General features: G+C 25.4%; 1 protein-coding gene across 1 annotated transcript in view; it reads right to left on the reverse strand.

Annotated features, from left to right (window-relative positions):
- The window catches only part of LOC113548152 (glycine receptor subunit beta-type 4-like), a 211,258-nt gene that overhangs the window by 125,392 nt on the left and 59,236 nt on the right, over nucleotides 1–26,630 (reverse strand). Inside the window, exon 2 of the mRNA XM_026948874.1 lies at nucleotides 9,077–9,165. Within this exon, the coding sequence (XP_026804675.1) occupies nucleotides 9,077–9,165 (89 nt within the window). The remainder of the gene's footprint in view (nucleotides 1–9,076; nucleotides 9,166–26,630) is intronic.

Below are 26,630 nucleotides of genomic sequence, written 5' to 3' on the forward strand. Positions count from 1 at the left end.
AATTATTATATAATATATATATATATATATTATTAATCATTATAATATGCTTACTATAATAATTAGAATAAACTATTTTAAATCGTTTAAAATATTATAACGTACAAATTATACAATAGTATATTATATTATTTTTATTATTTTACAGTCAGTGATAATTAACATAATAGAAGACATGATTTTTATTAGAAAACTGATCGACTATAATAACATATCATAATTGATGACAAATATATTTAACATTTATGCATATTTTGTTTTTTAATATCAGAGTAAGCTACACACTTTTTTCGTGATACAATAATAGAATCTATATTTTAAATATTATATAAATAAAATTTTACTTTAGTCTTCTTTAATTGGGTTTGGCACGATAAAAATTATTTTTTACAATATTTGTCATATTATTATTACAATAATGTATGGATTTAAAATATTTTGTTATATTCTTCTATTTTGTGTAAAAAATATAATTTTCTAGTTTTAAAAACCTTCAAAACTTTTACTTTTCAATATATCTAGTTGTTTTATTAACTTTTTAATCGATTTAAAATACGTCTCATATGTTGTTTTTCCTCCAACTTATCTGCTCTTACCACATATATGTTTTTGACACTCCTTAGTTCACAAAATAATCTATACATATTCAGTGTTTTTAATGTCTTATATAGATACGCAAAATTCGATCATTACCTCAGTTCTATAAACAATTATTTTTTTACATCGGTCTTATAATTTTTTTTGCCAATTTTACTATATGTTTATTATCAATAATTAAGGACATGTCATATACTTCTAAGTATATGAGTTACAAAATCATTTTCGTTGACAAAGTAATTACAAAAAATTAAACAATATGGATACCTACCGCATAAACCAATTATACATAAAATAATTCATCATATTAAAGTACGTTTTCATTAACTCTTTGTTAGTGTTTTAACAGGTGTAATATGTCATTTTTCAGCTATACCACTACAATTTATTTCAGTTACAATTTGTCGATGCAGATTATAATATTACATTATTTAGATTAAACTGTTTAAATTCAAACTTTGTATTTAGTAAGATTATTATCTTATAATATAAGAGATAAAACTGTCAATTCTGTATAATAATATAAATATCCCAAGGGCTTAAGTAAAGAAAAAAATATCTTCAATATTTTTAGATTGGCCAATTTGACAAGATTGCCTTCTATTCTTTGTTCTCAAAAAATAAACAACTCAATTGGTCGATTATTTTCTATAAATTAGATACTATTATGAATTAGCCATTTTTGATTATCGTTTAAGAAACACGAAAACCACAATAATTTTTTTTTTTTAATTCGGGTAAGTATAAAATTACTTTAATTTAAAATAATCGTGACTATATTTTAATGTTCATATAGTTAAGTTATACATAGTAGATTTTCAAAATATTAATTAGTAGAAAAAAAATCATGAAAACTATATCTTCAGTGTATTTTGTGTAGGTAATTCATTATGTACACCCATATAATTACGTTTATATATTATTATTACTATCATAATAATTTTATTTATATTGTGTTATTATCAATAAATCTCGTTTGAATGTGAATGTTAACATTTGCCGGAGATTTTTTTTATAAATTTCTTTTTAATTAAAATAATCGGGTTAAAGCGTGTTTTATAAATACGCCTGATGCAAACCGAAATATAGACTGTGTGACCGAGATATTTTGGCGTTGCCTTTTCACAAACACTAAACACACTGCGTTCGTCGTACAACGTTATAAAGTTTAAAAATTGAAATGAATTCATTAGAGTTAATTCGCTAGATATTTTATTCGAAATATTCGCGGATTTTATTTAAAAACTCGTTAGCACACTATGTTAAACTGTTAAAGCGATGTTACAGCAAACGACAATTATTATGTAGTCAGTGTATATAATGTGATATAAAGTTGTTTGTCTGAAATGGTTGTTTGTGAATTAATGTCACCAAAAATGTTTTTGACAATAAACTGTCGGGATCTATCTACTAAATATAACCGCTTTTAATTTATATAATATATTTATATGAATATTTGCGTCTCGAATCATGTTCGTTAAATTTCTAGTAATATTTATCGAGAGTTTGGCTGTTAACTTAAGTGAAAAAAGCTATTATATTTTTCGTTGGTGGATTTATAACATCAAGTTATTTACTCGATTAAGTGTCGGCAAAATGCATATAGATAGAAAACAAGCGAACCCACCTATATCTATAAAATGTATCTCTATATACCTATATCTTATAATTAAAAATCGACTAGTTTCAATACCATCGCAGCTGAATAGTTATGTATGTATATTATCTCTGAGTGACACTTTCCTTATTATTTATAGTAATATTACGTTTTGTTTCCAAAAAGTACGTCGATAATTTAATGACTCTGGCGATTTTCTGTATAAAATCGACTTGGTTACGTTTTATAATGACGTCTATTATAATGGATGATAATAAAAGTTCTAAGTGTCTCATCGTATTCATAGGTGCAAATACAACGCATATAATGCGTTCTCAGGATTCTTACCATCCGAGAATCTAAAACATACTAATAGTCGTTTTTATGTATTTTTAGTACTTTACTTTAAACATTTAACAATTAGCAAAGTGAATATTCACCATTTCGAAAAGAATACATTTTTTTTAGATTATGTAAATTACGTTTAATATATTTCATATAACACTTATATTTTTCATCCCTGTACTATGTTTTTTTTAGGTTAATCCATCCACCTATCAACTGCTGATTATATATATATATATATATTTTAACACTGTGAGGTTAAATTTAAATTTGAAAAAATTCTTATCTATGAATTTTACTAAGAACTGAATTACTATTAATAACATGCACTTGATTGATAGTTCAAGAATTATAATAAATACCAATAAGACAGACTTAGATATTAATTTAAACCTGATCTTGAATTTCTTTCTTATATCGATTCTATTTTTTACAGTGTTTAAGAAGTTAGGTTTTGTTACACTTATATTAAATTAATTCAAGCTCAAATTTTCTTTAAGCCGTATACCGTTCTCTTATTTGATCTCTTTTGTATCTCTTTTGGACTACTTTTCTATGCTCCGTGACTCCTTTATAGTTGCCGACTCGTCTCACTTAAAGCGAGTACAGAAACGTTTTTGTTTTTCAGCAGCTTCCATTTTAAAAATTTCCCATCCTTCATATGATTATTGTCCAGTAATGGATAAGTTCAGAATTACTTCTTAAGCAGATATATGAGTGGGAGCCAATTCAATGCGTTCTTGCATAAGTTAATTAACGGAAGAGTGGATTCTCTCTCTCTCATTTTCCAAATAAATTTTAGAATTCCTTCTTACCCCACTAGATCCGATTCTGCATTTGTTGTTCCGTTGTTCAGTTTCACATCACTAACTATGATATGAACCATAATATTCATCAAATTATGCAACTGAAAAACGAGAACCTAAGCTTCTTTTAGAATTTTCATATTATTATTATTATTATCATTATTACAACTACTACCATACGATAAATTATTAATTTATATTAATTTACATTTTGTTTCTTATAAATATTGTTTATTTTAACGTTGTTCTATTTTTAATCGTGATTTAATTTATAATATTATAGTTATTCTGTATTACTGTACAGACATAATGCCATTTAAATAATAAATAAATTATACATTATATGTATTTAATTTCAGTCAAAAGCAGAATATTTTTCTAAAAAGTTTACAAAAAAGTTATATTAAAAAATTATTTCATAGTTATTATATTTATTACATAATTTAAAAATTAGGCGTGTTTGTGCTGAATAATTTTTTTCCAGGGTATAAACTATGTTTATTTATATTTATAGATGAATTTTAACTTCGATAATCGTCTTATATGCAGGACATAATAAGTTGATTATATTATGACTTTAAGCAGAAATGGCGGAAGACCGGTTCGATTTTCGATGGAATTTGGAGATTAATAATATATGTATGCATAAGCTGTAAACTGTAAAGCTAACAATTCCTAAATCACCGACGATAAAATATATTATATATTCATGTAGGTATTAACGGAGAAATAATGTTTGCTCACTCTGCTCACTAAGCTACCGGTGCATAAAAGTACACATCAGCTCCCCTATTAAAAGTGATATGAAATTGTCATCAATTAAAACATTATGCTCATTGAATTTATCAACAAAATAATACAGCATATACACCATCATTTACCTTTTTTGTTAATGGAAAACTCACTAATATCATTGAAGTTACTGATACGCAGACAGGCATGATAAAGTTTTGCAGTGAAATGTGAATAAACATGTCATCTGGTAACGGGAAACACTATAATTTTCGTCAGATGATTTATTTATTTAATTTTTTTTTAATATTTATTACAAATTTAGTGTGTATCACCGATATTATTACAGGTATTTAATATATATATATATTATAAGTATATAGAGTGATCTTCAAGAAGACGTTATACCCGCATGTGTTGTCTTTGTCATACTAACGTACATGGTACATCATAGCAAATTTGCGTTCTGCAGAACACATTTTGTGATGTTAGTTCTAATATTAGAATATATTTATAACATCAATACCGAAACTTTCAAAAAATATTTTTTATTTTTCGTTCCAAAATGGCTTTAATCTTTTGTAACTGAAGATGATACTTCATCTGTATATATGGAATATACATATTTACACACGATGAATTATTTCATCATTTTATTAGTATTTAAACTTACGCTACGACAAGCAAATTGTTTCCAATAAAATAGTGTCAAATATTTTTTCGTTTAGTGTTTTTTGATTTTCCAATTTGTATTCATCGTTATCGACAGATCAAAAATCTTTATCGATTCGTCAGTATTGTGCATAGATATGTATACGCAAATGGTAAATAATATATTTGAGTGTGTGTATTTATTATGCTTAATTTCGTAGCGCGCGAGTGTTTAATAAGACGAACGCTGTTCGATACACAATATAAAAGAAACCTTCGTTATATTATTATGTATAAATATATAAAAACTAACTGACTGCACCACTGAAAAACGAGTGTTCAGGGAGACGGGTGCAATGGCAAGTGGGAGTAAACTACATTAGCGACGTTAACGATTGGCACCGCTCTAGTAGAAGTGTATAATACATACATGAGTATATAATACGTGGTAGTAGCGGTTAACCGGCGTTGCGATAAGACTACGCAGCGACTCGCGCTTATAACATAAATTGTGTACCGCTATGTCGGATGACGTAGAAAAAAACCTACTAAGTACCCGAGGTTGGTAGGTGTATATAAAATATAATATATATATAGATATGTCCTACTCGTCGTAAACGAGGAAAAAGTGTAACGAAAAATAAACTTATTTTTATCGAACAAGTGTTAAAAATAATAGCCACGGTACGCATGTGTGTTATATTACTTAAACTAACATATATTTAAATTGATAGTGTGTTCGTAGTAATATTGTATATATCATATGTGCGTAGCTTGTACCTATTTATTACGACAATATCATCTTGTTTATATATATATTTTATAATAATATGTATTTTATGTCAGGTGATGTACTCGTATTTAACGTAAGACACTCATTATTTCAAAAACTATTAACGTCATTAAGATTATATTTTTTATAATTTTAAAACACTTAATAAATCAAAAAAAATATTGTCGTTAGCATTTTTATTTTGTTACATTTGGAATTACAACACGCATTTTTAATTTCATATTATATTTTTATATAAACAATATAATCGAAATATATATATTTTTTTTTAAACATAAAAATTAAATTTTGTATAGGTAGTTTATGAATGAAATGTATGAGTATTTTAAGTTTAGATGAGCAGAATAATAAAGTACATTTTGCAAAACGTTAATCCAATACTTTGATGTTCGTCTAAAGTTTAAATAGAAACTTATAATTAATATACTACTTGTTTGAAATTAGATTTTTATAAATCACAGTAATCCAGATAATATTCTGATTTAGAATATGAAATTAAAAATTTATGTTGTCATTCAGAAGTGTAAAAACTTTAAAAAGTCTTAATAAATAGTATATTGTAATGAATTAAATTTATGAAAAATAATAAAAAATTTAAAACGTCATTGTTTTCGGAATTAAATAATAACACGTGGGTGTTAATTATTGCTAATTTTATACGTATTTTACAGTATACTGTTATGTACATTGTACGAGCATATAAGTACAAGTATTTTAGATGGATATTTGTTAAATCTATGCATAATAATTTATAATATGTACCTTAAATTCTTACCTACGGATTACAAAGAGATGTATTTAAGTGGTCATGACTAATAATTTCTCTTACCATATTTATGTTTAAATAAAACATTTATACAGATGTGTTCTGCTTTAAGCTATGACATTAAAAATGTACATGTCGATACGCTAACGATGGAAAATCATACCGTATGCTATACAAGTGGTTTGGTATTTTGGTTAGTGTGTACAATTATATAATATCGTACGTAGCGTGCGACATGTATGTTTGTAAATTATTCTGCACACATTTAATATGCAATACGATTTTCCTGTCGTACAGCGTAATTTCACGAGTTAAGTTATATTGTAATACCGTGAATGTGGGTGTGCGTGTGTATTGTGGCAGCGTTCGGATGGCGGAAATTACGGCGGTTTAGATTATCCGGCCACAAACGAATGCAAAACGAATAATTATATTCAAATGTCAACAAAACATATACTCATTTGAAATCACGAAAGTACCTATTCGTATATACTTAGCACTATTATGTATAATACATAATTGTATACATGTAGGTACAGGAATGATCGGATAGTTGTACACTGTAATATAACATTTGAACTTGCAATATCTTCGATATGCACTCTGTACGCTTTATATATATAATATGATTATATGATCAGCACGCCTGTCGCGTGTTCATATTATAATGTCGTTTTGCACGCGCTCTCAAAACTTTGACCATTACACCGTGGTAGAATACTATCGTATTATACATATACGCTGTACAAATTGCAGCAAAGACTATTGAACTCGTAATAACGACACGTCATAGCCATCGACGAAACAGCATTTCAATACATAATCAGGAGCAGAAATTTACCCGTACATACCACACTACAGAAACTGCAGTGATTGTTGATCATAATGCCGGGTGAATTTCTTTAAAGTATTTGTCGAATCAGTAGTATTCACGTCGTCGTATAATATTATAATCATCGCCCAGTTTTCAGTAAAGATTAGCGGACTCGACGCTCCAATCGGTACGTGTATTACGTTTGGATTGTGTAAATAATCGCTCTGACGATCTAAAGAGTACCTACATCAGCCGTATTTATAATTTTATGATACTATTAGTCTTAGAGACTTTTAGTATCTTCGTATTTGCATATTACTTGTTCGTTTCTTTTTCTTTGAAACTCAAGCAAAATAATATAATTTTAGGATGAAAAAAAATCTAAATTATTCAACATTGTATTTTGCTTATTTTAACGTTTTTAATTGTTCTAGTGTACATTTTATACGTTATATCTAACATTTAATTATTTTTTTCTAAAATATTTTAGAAACAATTGTTTATAAGAATGATTCAAAAATTGAAAATTCTATATTTTAAACAAATTATGTGCTGCATTTATATGTACGTTTAATTTTGTAAAATTTCAATAACATTTATAATTTTATAGTTAAAATTAATAAATAACAAATTCTAATATACTATTAAATAATAGAGAAACATCTAATAATTTAAAAATAAATGTAATTAAGTACCATTTTATAAAAATCCAATTATTTTGGTTAGTTTTATGAAATAAATGCAAAGCTTTTTAAAAATATTTTTCATCAACGACAAAATTAGTGATTTTATTTTATTAAATTTAAATTAAAAGCGAGCGTTACATGATACGCAGTATCTAGTGTAAACTACTAATTTTGTTAATATTAAGCAAATATGTAAAAAAAAAAGTAGGTAATAACAGCTCTACTATACAGTAAGAGTTAATATACCTTGTAGTTGTGTAGGTTACTGTGATAGATGTGTTAAATTTGAATCATGTGATAAATCATTGCATACAAAAAATGATTCTAAGTGGAGACAGTGTTAGCAGTCGGCATATATATATTACTAAATTTATTAAATTGTATCGTATTATATTTCTATTAAAGGAACTATAAATAAGCAGTAGCTTAAAATAATCTAAACATAATATTATGATAGTTGCAATGAAAGTAGAAAATGATAAATTAAGAATTGTTGTAATATTTTAAGTTTATACGGTTAATACTTTTTAAATAAAGTTAAAAAAAGATTAAAATCGTTTAATATTAAATAGTGATTTAATGCAAGAATATTCAAGTTTATCAAAATCAAACTTCGAATGTTCGCGAATAATATTTGTTTCATTATAATTCTAGTTAAATAAACGTGAATGGAAACATTTATTACATTTTTAAATGTGAGATACGAATATTATAAATTCTATGGATTCAATATAATGAATTTTGTAAAAAAAAATTTGTAGGTACTTTAAACGTTTATAAAAATATATCGTAAGACTATTAACGACTCACTAGGAACTTTATTTATTTTTAAAATTGTAAAATTGTAAGCTTTTTACATATCCAAAAAATAATAATAGTAACTTACACAAATCGATAAAACTATAAAAAATAACAACTATTATTAGCACAAAAAGGATCTAAATATTTTTACAATAAATTATTTCACTTTTAGTAAATGCCTATTCAAATGAGTAGGTGTTCTATGAATATTCGATAAAAACTGTAAGTCCACACAGTAATTAGTTTTTAATTACAACAAAAATTAAAATGAATTTTATGGTAAACTAGTTATGTGTAAATTGAACCACTAATAATTAATAAATAGATCCCTTGTATCAATATGAAGTGATTAAGGGAGTTTAGAAACAAATTTTTAAAACGATACTAAAATAAAGCAAACATACTTGGTGTATATAAACCTAGTACTAAACTACTAATTATGACATAATTGTATGATTACGGTCTACAACGCATTCACGCGTACTCACTCAGGTGGTTCGTCGGCGTTGCTCGTCTGTCGTAGTTTTTCTTCAGCAGGCTGTCTAGTATCTGGAGATGATTCATTTTTGCACCGTACCTGCGAACAGCACAAAACCACAATTTATCAAATCACAGATGTTTTTAAAAATAAATTTGTGATCAATAATTTTAAATTATTTCGATAAAACTGTATATGCTGTGATAACCGTTAATTACCGAGTGGAGCACTGGAACTTTCGACTTTAAAAATAGATTTGCTCAGTAGTCATTAAGATAAGAATCCTAAGTACCTAACTAAATATTATTAGTTAAAACTTTCAAAGACAACATACTATTTAGTAACACACAACAGTGGAGTGGTGAACAATGTGCTTATGCAATAAAATCATTTTCCAAAAATAATGACAGTTATGTGGCCGCACAGGGTTCATTTCGTTTTAATTTTAACTTCAAACGCCAATGTGTTAAGGCTATTAAAATATGGATAATCAACTTCGATGAAACGATTCCAGTCTTAAAAAATAAGCACACACAGAAATAAAATGCTTTCGTGCGACTGAAAACGTCGCTACTGTTAAGGCCACTCTAATAAACATGCGTTATCGTTAAATTTATTTCAGTATAAGCCTACGTCGGATTTTGTATAGCGACCTAAACTTTTACGCATATAAGGTATAAATAGTTCAAGAATAAAAATCTGCAGATCTCTGTAATCGAACAACTTTTTATCGAGTAATGCCAACCTGAATTGGTGATAACGAAAACTTTATTCGAAATCTCTGAATGTCTGATGGAGCACATTTTGAGCTTGATGGTTTTGTGTAATATCAGATTATGGGACATCGTTGGCCCATATTTTTATGTGGACAAAAATGGACGGCCAACAACTGTTTCTTAAAATCGTTATGTCTATATCAATGATCAATTATATTTTGTTCGGCGAACCTACAAAGTTTCCTCAAAATGATAACTTTTGGTTCAAACAAGATGACGTGACCATCTCACACCCGAATATCAACGAATACAATTCATTATTCAATAGTAAACTCAAAATACAGTGTGTACATTCAGTACATTATTTCAATACATTTAAATAGTTATATAGCATATTATGGTGTAGGTGCACATAGGATATATATTTCCAGGAAGAAGGAGGAGGTTAAAGGATAAAAAATATACATAAAATGTTTTTTTCCTTTTTACGCTGGATAGTACATTTAACATTAACTTTAAAATACCAGGTAAATTCCCATAATAGGTATATTATTAATAACGTCATTCCTTGATATCTCGTTGATAGGACTCGTATAAATACTAGTAAGACACCAAACATTAGACAGAAGGTAGTCACAGTTCTAGATTGCCTATTAACCCTTTTTCTAAGACTATTGCTCGTTTAGTACTAACTGGCTATTAGCCCTTTTTGTAAAACTATTGCTCGTCATGGACTTAGCCACAGCTAGATCGCTACAAGTACTTAGTCATTCCCAGTACTGGTAACTTTTACATAGCATTTAGCTATTCTTATTTGATTTATTGTTTTAACGTATTAATAAATTATTGTTACTTATTTATACTTCAAAGGTTCAAAGTTAGGTTAGGTTACAAATGTTCGGTCTATCCATCACTTATCTTCTCGCAATCATTTCAAGCCAACCAGGAACGTGCTACGTCGCTTAAATAAATAATGTTGAAAAGGTCGCAGTGTCCTGCACAGTGATCGCTAAAGGTTTTCGAAAATCGCATTATTTTCCAATAGTAGTGATATTCATTGACCACCTCGATCACTTGATTTATTAACATGTAAATATTTTGTAGAGCTATTTAAAAAACATAGTCAATGCGTAGAAATGTCAAAATATTTATGAACTAAAAAACTAAATTAAAGAAGAAATTGTAAAGAGATTACACATCATATAGTAGAAAATAAACGAAGTAGGGTTAATGAGTGCTCGAGAAAATATGATCATCATCTTGAGGACATAATTAAAAAAAGAATGGCCAATTTATGTACTGTATTACAATAAATGAATAATATAATATTAGTTTTTATTTTATAATTCAATTTTAAAAATCAATCGTTTTATTATTGTCTTATTCTGTACTATACAGATTGATGATAATATAATCAATATTATTGATAATTATTATACAATCATTGAATCGTGTGACATAAACTATATATTTTTGTGAGATAACCAAATCCGTTAGTTGACGTAGAACTATTTCTACATCTTAAAACTGGTGAGAATTTCAAATAAATCTTACTTCAAAATGATATTCTCTTCCCTGTCATAAATAAACATGTACAATTATTATCTTGAAACTTGCAAGACTCATACACATTAAAAAAAAAATATCTTTTTAAATAATATAATAATATAATACAGAACGATCGTCGTCAATGGTGGTGTCATCAGTTGTAAACTCCCGACGGGGAATTTAAAACCATGTTCGGACCATAAAGTTATCATGAAAACGCACACACAAGCTTATCTACACTAACACACACGCCTTATTAATATAACTCGTGAACACACGGCGTTTCGTGTATGCAATTTAACGGCATAAGCGCTCCGGAGTGTACAATATTATTATTATTATTATTATTTTGTGTTTGTGCGTGCGCCATGTATAATATTATCGTACGTAGCAAAAATTTGTTCTTTGGCAAAACATTTCGCGTATTTTTAAGAACGTAAAATGACGTTATTATATTTATTATGGAACCGCGAAATTTAATTTGTTCAACGTCGTTTAACTTTCCGAGGATACGTTCCTTCTACTTATCTGGTAGGTAAGAGGTTATACGTACACAATATTGTAATATCATACAATATACAGTGTATATACTATTTAGTATAGGTATGACACAATAATATAATATTATTACATAATACTATATAATCGCGGTGCTGCTGAGGGTGTAGTAATATATGTTTACATTATAATTTATAACAAATTAAATTTTTTGCAAATACGATTCCACATGATCTCAACGGCCAAAAAAATTATCGGTGTATGTTTTTTAACGTATTGAAAATGATTGCATGTGTGACACTATTTTACAAAAATAAATATACGTTTACAATTACAAATAAATATTAAAAATATTGTGATTATTATATTTCGACCCTTATGATCCGAGATTATTTTTTAACAATTAAAAATTAATCTTTACTACTCATGCCTATCTATATTGTTATAATTAGAAATATTTAGTGATTTTTATAGTTTTGTAGTTATGTATTGTCAAAATGTTTAGTTTTATTTTTTATAAATTTATAATTATAAAATATATATTAAATTAATTTATGTTATCATAAATTAACATTTATAAAGAGGGGCGATAATAATATTAGCACTACAGCCTGGAAATTCTAAATAGCAACTGCAGCAGTTCGGAAAATATTAGGTAAACGCTAGCGATTATTATTAGTTTGGAAAATGTCAAATGGTTCTGAATTGTATAGCATGGCCGAGTATGACATTATTATTATTATTTATTTGTTTTCTCAATGGACATTATAATTATATTACTGTAACAGTTTAAGATAATAGTGTATAATATATTCTTGTTGACGCTTACGTTAAGGAATATTATTATAAATACGTACAATTTCGTTTACGGTTTAATAAAAACTTGTTCTGCAAAGCTGCAACTAGCGTATATAAATGACGCTACAGCATTTAGCTTAACGTTATTTACTTATGTTATGCTAGTAAATAAAAAATTAAAACTTTAGTGTTTGTATTCGTGACATTTTCAAAAAATTTAATTACAACGTTGATTTCGAGTTTTTAGGCGAATCCCATCTGATAATCGTCTATATTCCACAAGTCGTACAAATAAAATTATTTCTGTTTTACACTTAAGTGGCCGACCTTTGAATTTGTTTTCTCCTCTGCAGAGTGTTTATTTAAGAACTTTGAAGCTTCCTGTGTTTGTATTGCACAAAAAGATGTCAACCACGTAAATAATTGGATTAAAAAGAAACAAAAAAAATACCATCTTGATAAAAACGAATATTGTCCTCTTTATATCACCCAGTGACATACTGTCTTTCTCCAAATTTCTTTCTAATCATGTTTACTGTGAACTAAATGGATAAATATATATATATATATTATTTTTTTTATTAGATTTTTCATGTAACACTTTTAAAATAATTATTGTTTACAATTGGATGTACACACTTAAACTAAAATACATGAACAAATATCGATTGATCGAAAAAAATGTGTCCTTCTAAGTTTTTTTATATATTTAATACACTTTATATCTAATTCTTTTTTTTTTAAACTATATTAAATTAACTTAAATTTTTACTTAAAATTTAAAAAAAATTGTATCTGTATCTATAAAGTTTCGTGTCATGATAACATTACACGTTTAAAGATAACAACAATACCCTGTATATTATATTAAAAAAAAATATGATAAATCTTTGTCCTTAGCTTTTTATTTATTATCATCATATTATGTTATATATGATATACCTATATATGTATACGTTATCCATAATTTTGGGTTCCTTACTTTCGTGGTGACTCTCCGACGTCGGATACTATTTACGCGTAACGTATAAAATATTGGGTATCTGACCTTGTGCATATTATATTGTTTTGCTTTATATAATTTCCAAGTTTTGATGTATACCTACGTGAAATATTTAATATCATAAAGACGATATTAAAATTTTTGTGTTTTCAGTTTTATATTATTTATTATAAGTAATATTGAGTTCAACTAAAAGAATATTGTTTTATTTAATTAATAATAATCATGTAATATAATACCTACGAACAATAATTAATAAATACGTACAAAAACTCGTCTAATTGAACTATTAATAGTGTAAGATCAAAGTATTTTTCACTTAAGTGTAAATATAATGTTTATTTTGTTATGTTTTTAATATATATTATTTTTTTTGTTTACTGTACACAAATCTATTTTATATATTAATTGGACCATACATTTCTTAGTTGTATATTGTATGGTATATGCTTCACAATAATAAAAAATGTACGCATTTTATCACTCAATTATGAATTAATAAATAATATTATATATTTTAGTATCCCTGAAGTTTGATAATGATTTAAGAATCTAGATTCTGATGTAACCCGACAAAAAACTGCCTTTGCCGGAAATCTAAGAGAAGAACTCATAAAATATAGCCTTGACCTGTGTTCTTGACATAGGTCCTTGGGTGAATTAATGGCACGGATCCTTGAGTCGAGCTTTTAAGGGTCCATAGACAAATTCAAAATGGCGGTCATCTTGGCTGGGATACCATACATAGAAGATCGGACCGATTTATAATCATACATTTCGATTTTGTTTTGCCCATGAGTTATCGTGATTCTAAAGACGAAAAATCTAATATAATCCATTATGGATCCAATGCACTATAAAATAATGAAATACTCAAACACGTTTACCTGTACTTGCCTTTAATATATCAATATAAAATAAATCTATTATAAATACAACAAAATCAGAATTATATTATATGTTTATATGTACGTAATATTATAATAATATTAATAGTTGAGTTTTAAATAACTATCTTATTAAATACAAACTTATTTACATTTTATGTTCATCATATTCATAAAAACAACAATAATATTGATTTAATAACATTGATATATTGAATATATTTCAGAGCATTTATAAGCATCAGAAATAACAACAGTTTTTCAGTAAGTTTCAAATTAAATTTTAATTAGTTTTATAAAGAAAAAATATAAAGAAATTCTGATGATTAATCTACTATATAAATAAGAAAATTATACTACTAACTTAATTTGTACAATAATATTATGAAAAATTAATTAATTAAAAAAAAAAAAAATAATATCGTTATATTTTAATTTGTATTATTATTCTATAAAGCATCTACACCATAGTTGAATTAAAGGTTAAGCAGAGAAATTTCTCGGAGAGTTTTGAAAAAGGTCAAAATATTTAACATTTTTTTTTTTTTTTAATATCCAAAATAAATGTTTGGAAAAAATATGGTTAACAATAATTTAGTTATTAAATGATTTTTTCACATTTTATATTTTATGTTTTGAATATTCGTAAAATGCAATAAAAACGCTTTTTGTTTATATAATATACACTATACAGTAGACTGTACGCAATACGTAAATATTATTACAGATTTTTTGTATCGTCGTAGGTTAGGTTTACCTATGATATAAGATTTTTGACCAAATTAAACATAATATTAATATATTATACATTCGTTAATACTATTTGACTATTAATTAAATTGACAATTTTTTGAATTTTAAAAAAAGTTAAATATAATGAAACATTCGTAAGATTTTGAACTTTTCTTTTATTATGTGCATGAAAAAATACTTATTATAAATTATAATATTTATCATGTATTCTTTATCTATTTCCAGTAGAGATTTCTTTCAGATTAGATAATATAAAATATTAATCAATGACAATTTCAAACTTGGCTAAAGATTTTTGTATGAATTAAAAAACGTGATAAGCTTTTTTTAGTTATTATTAATTAATTTTAAACATTTAGGTATACAAAATATCAAAAAATTATTTTAAGTACGATTAGTGTGATTTTTAAATAATTATAGATCATCACTCAAATATATTATTATTTCAAGCTTATTAGTTAATAGGTAATTAGGATAAAATAAATAACTGAGGCTGGTCGAGGTTTGCGTTGGGACTATGAGAGCTTTGTGATCCCTTTTCTGATTTGTTATAAATTTATTTTACCATTATTTTCTTTCAACGCAAAGGTGGAAAATATTTTTTTTGAAGAAAGTCTTAACCCTTCAACTACAGTTGACGTTAGTCTTACATATCAATGAATTGAAACAGGACAGAAGACAGAATTAATTCTCCTTATAGTGATTTAAAAAAATATCAATAATAACTACACAAGCAAATTCTTATATTTATAATTCTTCAATAATATTTTAATTTAATGATACAACTGTTATAAAATAATCTTTTAAAAAATAAAAATAATATTTATGAAAGTAAAATTAAAACCAATCTCTGTATCAATAAACTAAATTGTATCAACCATACGGTAGGTTATTCAAATAATTTAAATTGTTATCTATAGAATTTTTAATAATTGCATTATTAAAAATAACCTCTATTTTCTATAAGTGTTTTTATTGACACATTTTAATGACGCTGTATAATAAATTATTATTATAATATTATACTTATTCAAGTACTTCACGGGAAGTTATAAGTATTTCGTTTCATAAATATTTTCATAAATCATTTTTACTTAAAAAGTTTGTTTATCAATGTAGGTAGCTTAAAATTTAAGGATTAAATATAATTTTTTTTTTAAATTAATCGACATAGACATTTGTTAAATACTATGATGTAAAAATTGAGTACTTTTTAATGTATATGCACCCACTTCGAAGTATACTTTGACAAAATTCATTCAGATATTATAGATTCACATAAAGAAGTAATAACTTTTCCGAGAAACATAAACTTAATTATGTCAATTGTTTGGTAACGCAAACTGAAAATTATAATAAAACTATTTTTTCAATATCTACAAGATAAGTAATATTTTTCAGATGGCTTGTATGTATAATGTTATGCTTAATGAAACTAGTATAAATATCCAGTAGTAAGGCAATTTATTTTCAAAATACATTTTAAATTTTCTTCAACGAAAAACCCAAGTTTGTAATAGTTTTTCCAATTGATCACTAAAAGTAAAAATATGATATGATTTTAGATTCCGATCAATAAACGATTAGATCATAATGTTTGCTTTGTTTTTTTTTTTGTCAATTAACACTTTTTTTAGAACAATAACATTTTTTGAAAATGTGGAAGGTTTCTAATAGAAAAATTGATCCACTTAATACTTGGAAGGAAGAGGGAGGAATAAATGTGAAAAATTCCTAAAAGTAAATTTTAGAATCGGGTAATACAAAAAAAAAAAAAAAACATTAAAGAAAAACAGGCATTTTTACGCAGATCCAAATTTTTTGCAAATGTTTAAATTATCGTTTTTTATTTATAACAATATTTTCTTTAATTCTAAATGTTTTTAGTTTTTTTTTTTTTATAAATGTCGATTAAAAATTTTTCACTAGATAAAATAATTAGAAAACCATAAAAAAATTTGTTTTTATATCTGAGATTTAACGGTAAAAAAATTTTACCGTAAACCCAAATAAATTTTGTATTTATATTTTTATGACATTCATTATTCACATGTAAAATAATTATTTTTCCTTACAAATTGTTGATATTTTATTGTACTCCAAACAAAAAAAAAAAATAGAAATTTTCAAAAAAAATGTTGATATTATTATTTTTATTATATGATATAATTTTAAAAGCTTTTAATTCTTTTTGAGTTATTAATAGGCATAAAATATTTTAAATTAAGTTCTGTTCTCTATTATTTTTGATAAAACTATTTTCTAGGTCAATATTTTAGAAAATGTATTACAAAATTCTACATAAATGTTCTTATACTTGTATAACAATATTAACAATATGTAGTCACTTTTTTTAAAAAAGAAAACTATTTTTTAATTAGGAATTCATCTAAACTTTTTATTTTTTATCTAAGTTTTGAAAATTTAATATAAGATTCTTCATAAGTAGCTTGCACTGAAACCATAAAATCTAAAACATCTATTCTGACAATTTTTTTTCATAGATATTTTAAGTTTAAATTTAAAAAAAAATTATTCATGGTTACTTAGAACTTTTAAATATATTATTATATTATGAATTTCACTGTATTCAATGACATTATTGATTATCCATAATAAGATTTGTGAATCTATTTTTACTGTTTTACGATATTTACAAAAAGATGTCATCATACTTTGAGTTATATAAGTTGATATAATATGCTATAAATATATGTATATTGTTGAAATAAGTAAACACCTAACAATATAATTAATGCAATTTTTCGGAAAACATTTTATCAAACTACCTTAGTACTATAAGTAAAATAAATGACTTTAATAGCCTAATAGGTATATCAAAAAACTTTTCATGAAATATATTTAGTGATATCGGCTGACAGACTATCTCCGCTCAGAGTCGCTTTTCGTATACAATGATATATTATTGAATTTAAATTTAACACAAACATTTCAGCAACCCACTCGACATCTAATGTACAGCAGAGTGGTATCTACTTGCCTACCTTTTTTTTATTTATTTACTAGAAATATAATATTTTATAATACGTAGTTTTGGTTACATTAAAATATAAAAAGGTTAGATATAAAATAAAATATATACTATATATTTGATTAATATAACTGGGACATTATTAACTCGATAATTAACTAAATATAATGGAATAAATATTATATCATCCAATAATTATTTTTATATATAATATAGTGAGTTTTAGCGATGATATTTGATTGAGTGATATTCACAATAATAATAACAATCATAGTACAATTCGTATTACGTGTAACTAGTGTAAGATATATGTATAATGTATATGTATCTTAATTCATGATAAATTTGGATAGACCAATCTGAGTTTATTAGATAGTATAGTTTAATGACATAACATTCATTTGAAGTTGAACATATTATTGAATCTTCAGGGAAATATAATGTAGTTACAACAATATTATTAGATGGGAGAGGAGAAACTTTTGGTATGAGACAGCCTTCCACTCGAGTGAAACTCGCAATAGCCTAAAACTAAAATTTGCTCTATGTTTTTAAAATAATTTAAAACTGCGATTTTCTAAAATATATATTAAAACGCAACCTATGATATGTTCATTTTCAGGAGTTCGAAATGTTTGTTTTAAAAAAATATAAATATATTTAAATATAATTAAATATTTTTCTTCCTGTTACTTTGAATAATATGTTTTTAAATAAATAAAATTGAGTCGAGCATTTAACTGTTATACTATCGTAAAAGAAAGTATTACATTATTACGTTCGTCGTACAAAGTAAAATAGTAAATACAGTCAATTAATAAGTCTTATGTTTGTCATGTAATATTGACAATTCGGTTAGCAACATAATTGTTCAATAAATATAATTATAAAATCTTTTCGCCTTTAAATATGATATTATTTATTTTAACTTCCACTTTCAGAAAATCCGATAAATCCATATTAAATGAACGCATAACTGAAAGGTCCACTATTGTTTGATAACTTTCATTTGTAATTCAATTTACAATACTATTTATGTCTTAAATTTACTGAATATTGTGCCGTTACATTTAATTTCGTTTTATTGTCATGAGTCACTACTACGCAACTGTCAATAATGGTTTAAGACATTGAAACAGATGTTTAAAAAAGTTGTTCGATATAGTAAATTAAAAAGTATGATGTAGGAATATACTATATTATATTTTTTCGAAGAAAATTTTTTGTTTTTTTTTGCTTTACAGGCCATTAAAGCTTTTTACATGCTTCTACCAAGCTTCACCATCTAATACGGTCAATTGCGTCATTCAGTCTTTTTGCCTCGTCTGAGATATCCTTTTTCGCTTTATCGAACCATCGCTGGCGAGGTCTTTCTCTTGACCGCTTTAACCGAAAAATATTTAAAATTTTAATATTTAATGTGATATTTTTCAGGTATTTAATAAATTTACCAATGCATGAACCACGAACGAGGTTAGTTTATAAGAGTAGGTCTTAATAAAATATTTATTATTTATAAAACGTTAATATAACGTATAAATTAATGATAAAAGTGTGTAAGAAAGTATTGTTTTGTCCGTAACAGCTATTATAATCCATAATATTAAAAAAATATATTTTAGGAAATAAAATGGGAGCTAAAATGTAACTGCTTAACACGTTGAAGAACATGACTGCTATAGAGTGACACCGCATTTCTAATCTTTTAGTATCACTCTGTATCTCTTGAAGTTTTCGTCCGAGTTTTATCAAAAGTCATATTTTTATAATCACTGTATAGTAATAGTGTTTTTAATAAATAAATAAGACGACTGCACAACTCCTATAAAGGCGTATGACTGCTATAGTGTGTATCTTTTTTTTGCTAATACAATTATGCAGTTACTACGTAACAGTTAATAAAAATAAAATAATACAATTTATTAATATTGATATTATTGAAGATCTTTTATCTTAAAAAAATAATCATAGTTACTATGATCATTAAAGTATCAACAAATACATAATTGATTTTATAACGAAATATAGTAAATATTAATGTATGGTGAAACATGAGTGATAGACTTTCGGTTAGTTTCGGACGTCGTTTTTATTTTAAAGGTATTCAATAGTTATAAAACAATTAAAACGTTTACTAGGAGCTTACAATAAATATAATTTTAATTACCACTACAGTTTATGTGAACATTTATGCACAATTTATAAGAGCTTAATTCCGTTTAATTAGACTCAAAACTTAACCCAAAGTTAACTAACTACAATACATCAGAAGTTAAAACATCAAACACAAGATTTTAATCTTGAACGGCCAAAAATGCGGTTTTAACGAATGTTTCACTCATAATAGTTTATTATTATACAGAATGTTTGGCTAAGCAATAAGCATACATACCCTCCTCCTATTGTACTTAAATAATGTATTTATTCAGATTTTAATTTTCGGTTTATTTAAATAAATTTAAATACTATAATTATCAAATTATTATTTATGTTTTATTTACCTACAAAATTAAGAGTTGCACGTGGTGATCAAAACACTTGGTTTCAAACAAGAATTACGATTTTTACTGAAATTGTTTAGCAAACGATTTTTTGTGAATATACAGTGTATCTAAATCGTAGTTCAGACGATTATTTTATAGAATTATTTAAATTTTTCTATAAAATAGGTAGGTAATATTTTTAATGATAGTAAATTAAATATTAAATATATGTTATATATTTATATGTTTTAGTCTATTAATTATTAGTTATTTTTCTAAAAAACTTCTCATTTAAATAAAAAAAAAAAAAAATGATTTCATATCACTATAGAAAAATCTTCAAATTATGTAGTAGTTCAATGTATCTGTATTAATTATATTCTTTAAATATACCTAGAAATTCCAAAAATCATAATTTACAATCATAAAAGATATTACGGTAAACATGATTGGCAAATTACCGTGTATATAGTGGATCAAGTTGGAGTGATCTATAATGGCTTTAATACTATCTAATGGTCCATTATGAATTAACGAATAGGAACTACGGAACATTTAACCAGCAGCTTTTTAAGTTATTACAATAATAGCGATTATTATATCTTGAAGGTAGTCGTGGTGCTTATTTTCCCGCGATGATAATAATAATATATAGCGAGACCGTCCAACTCGGGATGAGTATAATGTAAAAAAAAGAAAAATGTTTAAACACAAAATAGCCTTGACTGCAACCTCTTCCCCCACCTGAAACAGCTAACGTTAGTACAAAAAAGGCGTGGCCCGTTCATTATATATGTTATGTTTTTAATATCTATGGAAATTCCGGAGATGTTATGTATGACGCGCTCTAAAGGGATCGGCTCCCGGCAAGGCACCGCATTTAACCCGAAGACCAAGAAATAATACGGCAATACCTTAATGACGGGCAGTACAATTAGTATAATTTGGAGATGTTATTGACCACACACGCCTGATGGAAAGTTGCTGAGTTGCAAAAAAATAAAAAAATAAATACAGGAAAAAAAAACATCACATAAACAAAAACGGTAGGTATACGTTACACATACAATAGAATATTTTCGTCCACGCAAACAATATTTGTAAAATATAATTAGCGTGTTTACGACTATACAAGGTCATATACCAAGCAATTTCTTCTACATTTTTTCTCTCTAATATTGCATGCATTCAAGTTCTGATTTTAAGAATTGTTAAGTTCACTTTTATACCATTTTTTTTCAAACACTTACATTTTTCATTTTATTCATAATTATTACTTAACTTTGTTTTTCAAATGAGAAACTCCATTTTTTTTATCATACATTTTAAAGAGCCGTTTATAAAGATACATAATATGGTGACTAAACTGATTTTAAAACTCGAAAAGGAAAATAAAATTAATACAAGTATATTAGAATAATATATAAGTAAAAAAACAAATGATAGTATAATAAAGTGAATATATAAGTCAGTTTAATACTAGATTAAATATTACATTTGTTAAATATTTGATGTATAGTCTTAAACACTAATAATGAATATTAATTAACATTACATACAGTAATAACTCAAAAACTAATACAGATTCAAATTATAATTTATAGGTGCAATAACATTTTCATAAAATACATATATTTATAATGATTTGCTATAAAATTAAGTCAAAGTGAAAAAAGATGTTTGTTTCATTAAAAGACTATCCTTAAGTTGTGTAAATAATTTATATATCTGAAAATATGATTTTTAAGTACATATTATTTTATATCTAATATTTAAAAAAAATATAATTTGAATAAATACATAATCAAATTTTAAAAGTTGGGGTTAAATACCCGGTGAATCAGCGTAGATACATGGTAAATAAACTGTGTAACTAAGTATGCAAATATGCTTAAATTTATTAACTATGAATATTATCTATTATGAAAGGTACACGTATAATTTGTATATTTTTTAATACTCACTCACAGTGAAAAGCAGTTAACGCATGGCCTGTTTTCAAATTAATTTTAATTATGCGCGTATATAACAAAAAAGTAAAAATAGCTCCAACCACATACGATCGCGTATATATTATAATAATGATATTCTTTCTACAACATAATTATTAGCAGACATATTTTTTTAATTTTAAGGGAGTGCATTTCTGACCACCAAATTGTTTTTTACCAATATTAAAACCAAAGCACATTTAATAAAATAAATAAATAATAAATAATTTTATTATTATAATGTAAAACCTTAAAGATAATACAGTATAATATAATTGGGTTCTAAACACCGGCCTATTGTATAATATCAGTATATCACTACAAAAATGTAAATAAAAAATAATACAATGCATATTATCTTGATTTTTTTTATTATTATTAACTTTTTAAAATATATATATTTATTATGTTTGTTTTTAATATTTGTTATACAACAACTACTACAGTAGTAGATATATTATTGTCGTATATTTCAAGAAGCTCCATCGTCACGGAATATGTCCTACACTCTATCTCAATGACAATAATCTACAGCCTCTCACTGCTGTCCAATATCTTTGATATCTTATTGTTCACATTAACAACCAATTTACTTCATTATCTCACATTAAAAACAAAGCTCGCTCACTAGACAATCGTCTTAGCCTCTTATTAACCTCTAAAAATATAAAACTACCTAACAAAATATTAATTCACAAACTACTCCTAAGATCCATCTGGAAATATGGCATCTAGCTTTGGAGTTCAACAAAATCTCCAATACTAATCGTTTTAAATATTTCATTTGAAAAATATTTGTAAAGATTCCATTATAGCGTTCAATAAATTTCCACTCGTATTAAAAACATCAACTGTCACTGAATTAGTCAAATTACATTGTAACTGCGTCAATAGCTGGCACACTCACAATCCAAACCCTTTTATTACCTAAATCCCATTTGCAACCATTCCAGGCAATCCTTAAAAGAGACTAAGAATATACAATGGTGTTATGACCTGCTAAGATAAATTGAAAAAAAAATGTAAAATTGTGTAAATAAAGTGTAAATATACTGTCTCTTGACAAAGTATCTCCACGGGGATTTCTCTTGAAACTGTTATTCTTGTGCTGTATATTGTATCAATTAAGTTTTTTTTCAAACTGTAACAGATTGCTAAATAAAGTATTATTATGTAAAATATATATATATAGAGGTTTTAGCACTATAGACTAAAGTCATAAATATTATTGTTTAGTCGAAGTTTTAGCGAGTGTTATGGTATACAGCTGAATATTTATATACGATTTTGGATAGTAGATAGTATGTACTTAAATATAATCTTAAGTTTTTCATAGTTTAAACATTGTGTGTGAAAAGAGCAAGCAAATCATATGGCATCATTGATAATAAGGACAATGATTTCGAAAATGAATGTGACACGTACGGGTTTGTAGTATATCTACCTACTATGTTTAAAAACTAAAAAATCATTGATACAAATATTTGTAGATACTATATAATATATTACGTAGGTGCCTACTAAATAATATTTACAGATTATTTCCATGTAAACATATATAATATTGAAGAATATTTATTTTACGTTTTAGTAAAAGTATAAATATTATAAAATAAGAGCAAAAACTATTCTTCTAAGTGTTAAATAATCATTAATGAATGACAATAGCTACCTAGACATTTGTTTAATTATGTAAATATTATAATTAACTTGTTATTTATAATAATAATTATTAATTATTATTTTTATAATGTATAATGTTACTAAACATAACATTTTTTTTTTTATGATAGTGCTTTGGAATATTTTTAAATTAAAATTAACGAGATGCCCTCAAAGAAACAAAAGACAAAATAATAAAAAAAATCTCCGAGCGGCGTCAAATGAAATGTAACATGCCATTGTAAATTTTTCAAACTGTACCTTACATATTTCGAAAAACAAGAAACCTTACCGAAATAACGAAGCTTTAGTGTTCGCTATTATAAGAGAAATCACTTTGTGTATATTTATATAGTATGATATGAGTTTCTCAGTTTCGGAGCAGCCGCTTAGACAAACATTGACGCAACGCAGTGCAAATATAAGAGACAATAAATTATGAGTCATTGATATTAGAGCGTATATATGATTCGCCATATTTGTTAATTATTACTACTTTGTACACTACATTTAAAATTAATTGCTCTATTCAATGTGTACTCGCCGGTTGGATATTTCATGTTATGCATTCGCTTTTGAGTCGTTCCGCATCGCGTGTATTCGTTAACGCTGCCTTAAAAAATTATCACCATTGTAAAAAAAAATGTATATTATAGTATATATACGAGTTTATACATAATAACAAAACTATAATTCAACAGATTAAAACATAAGTATGTAGTAATAATATTATAAGCATAATTGATAAGTATACAAGGTGATTTGCTAAGCAGAATGCTTACTCCAATTTCTTATTTAATAGTGAATTTATTAAAATTCTGATTTTTTGAATTTTTAAGTTTCTGTTTTTTCAAATAATACCTTCCCCCTCCCTTTCTTTAGTAAATACATTTTTTGAAAATGTTGACGTATAAACATAAAAATTGAACGAATTGTTTTTTAGTTATTTAATTTTGTGTACTAAAGATCACAATTTCATTATAATTGATTGAGAATATGTGGAGGCAATGGAAATTTAAAAAATTTAGTAATTCATATTAATTTATCAATATTTATAACTTATACAAATGGTTCAAGTATGATAAATACTGGAATATTACATATATTTTATATTTTTATAAAACCATTTTTAAGGACTATTATCCTTAATACAAACATTTTAATAATTGTAGAATAATAAATATCTCGTTTCTATTTTGAACATCAACAATTTCAAATAATTATCTACTGTAATATAAAAGTAAAAATGGGATTTCTCATTTCAAATACCCACAAAACTTTGTATCGCCTAGGGGTACTTTTTAAGTAATAAAAAACAAACACAAACATGTGAAAATATGGCCTTTAGGTAGGTTTCAAAGTATTAAAATTCAGAATTTCAATGAATTTATTATTGAATAAAAAAATGTTAGTTAAAATGCTTGATAATATTCAACATTATATTAAAAATTATAATCACATACTTTTAACTTTTTTTTTACTGCAACTGTTTGTTAAAATAATATTTTATTTACATAATTAATCCATATTTTTTATGGCACGATTACATTCACCGTTTACTAAAATTGTTTAAAAATAATTTCCAACTGTCAAACGAATATAGCTATATAGGCGTACCTACTTTTAAGACAAATGGATATAACCGTTTGGACGTTGGGAAAATTGGACGTTACAATATATATATACATATAAATTAGTAATTAAAATTAATAAGCCATTTATATTTATTAACATAGGTTAAAAATTAATGTAAAATATTTAAATATATAACTATTTCATTCAATAAAGTATTAAAATTAAAAATATATCTAAAACAAATGTTATATTATAAAAGGTGTGCCGACAGTTATAATACAATATTAAAAAAAGTTATTGATATTAATTATATTTATTTTAGTAGGTACCGACGTAAAAATGTATATAAAATATATAAAAAAAAATATCTATTGTTAAAAATATCTAAAAAATGTATGAATATAGTTATTTATAATAATTATATTACTTATCATATGTAACAATATTAAAAAAATTATCAACATTTTATTTTAATGCAGAAAAATATTTTGAGCGATTCCGCAGTAAAAATGATATTTTAGTCTTAGTGTCATACATTTGAACAATTTTTAAGCTGGATCAATTTAATTTTGATGATGATCTATTATAATATTATTTATTTTCTTTATATATAAATTTTTTGTACGTCCAATTGTCCCTATTCGCTTTTAAGTATATA

This window comes from Rhopalosiphum maidis, chromosome 1, assembly GCF_003676215.2.
Source record: "Rhopalosiphum maidis isolate BTI-1 chromosome 1, ASM367621v3, whole genome shotgun sequence".
Lineage (NCBI taxonomy): Eukaryota > Metazoa > Arthropoda > Insecta > Hemiptera > Aphididae > Rhopalosiphum > Rhopalosiphum maidis.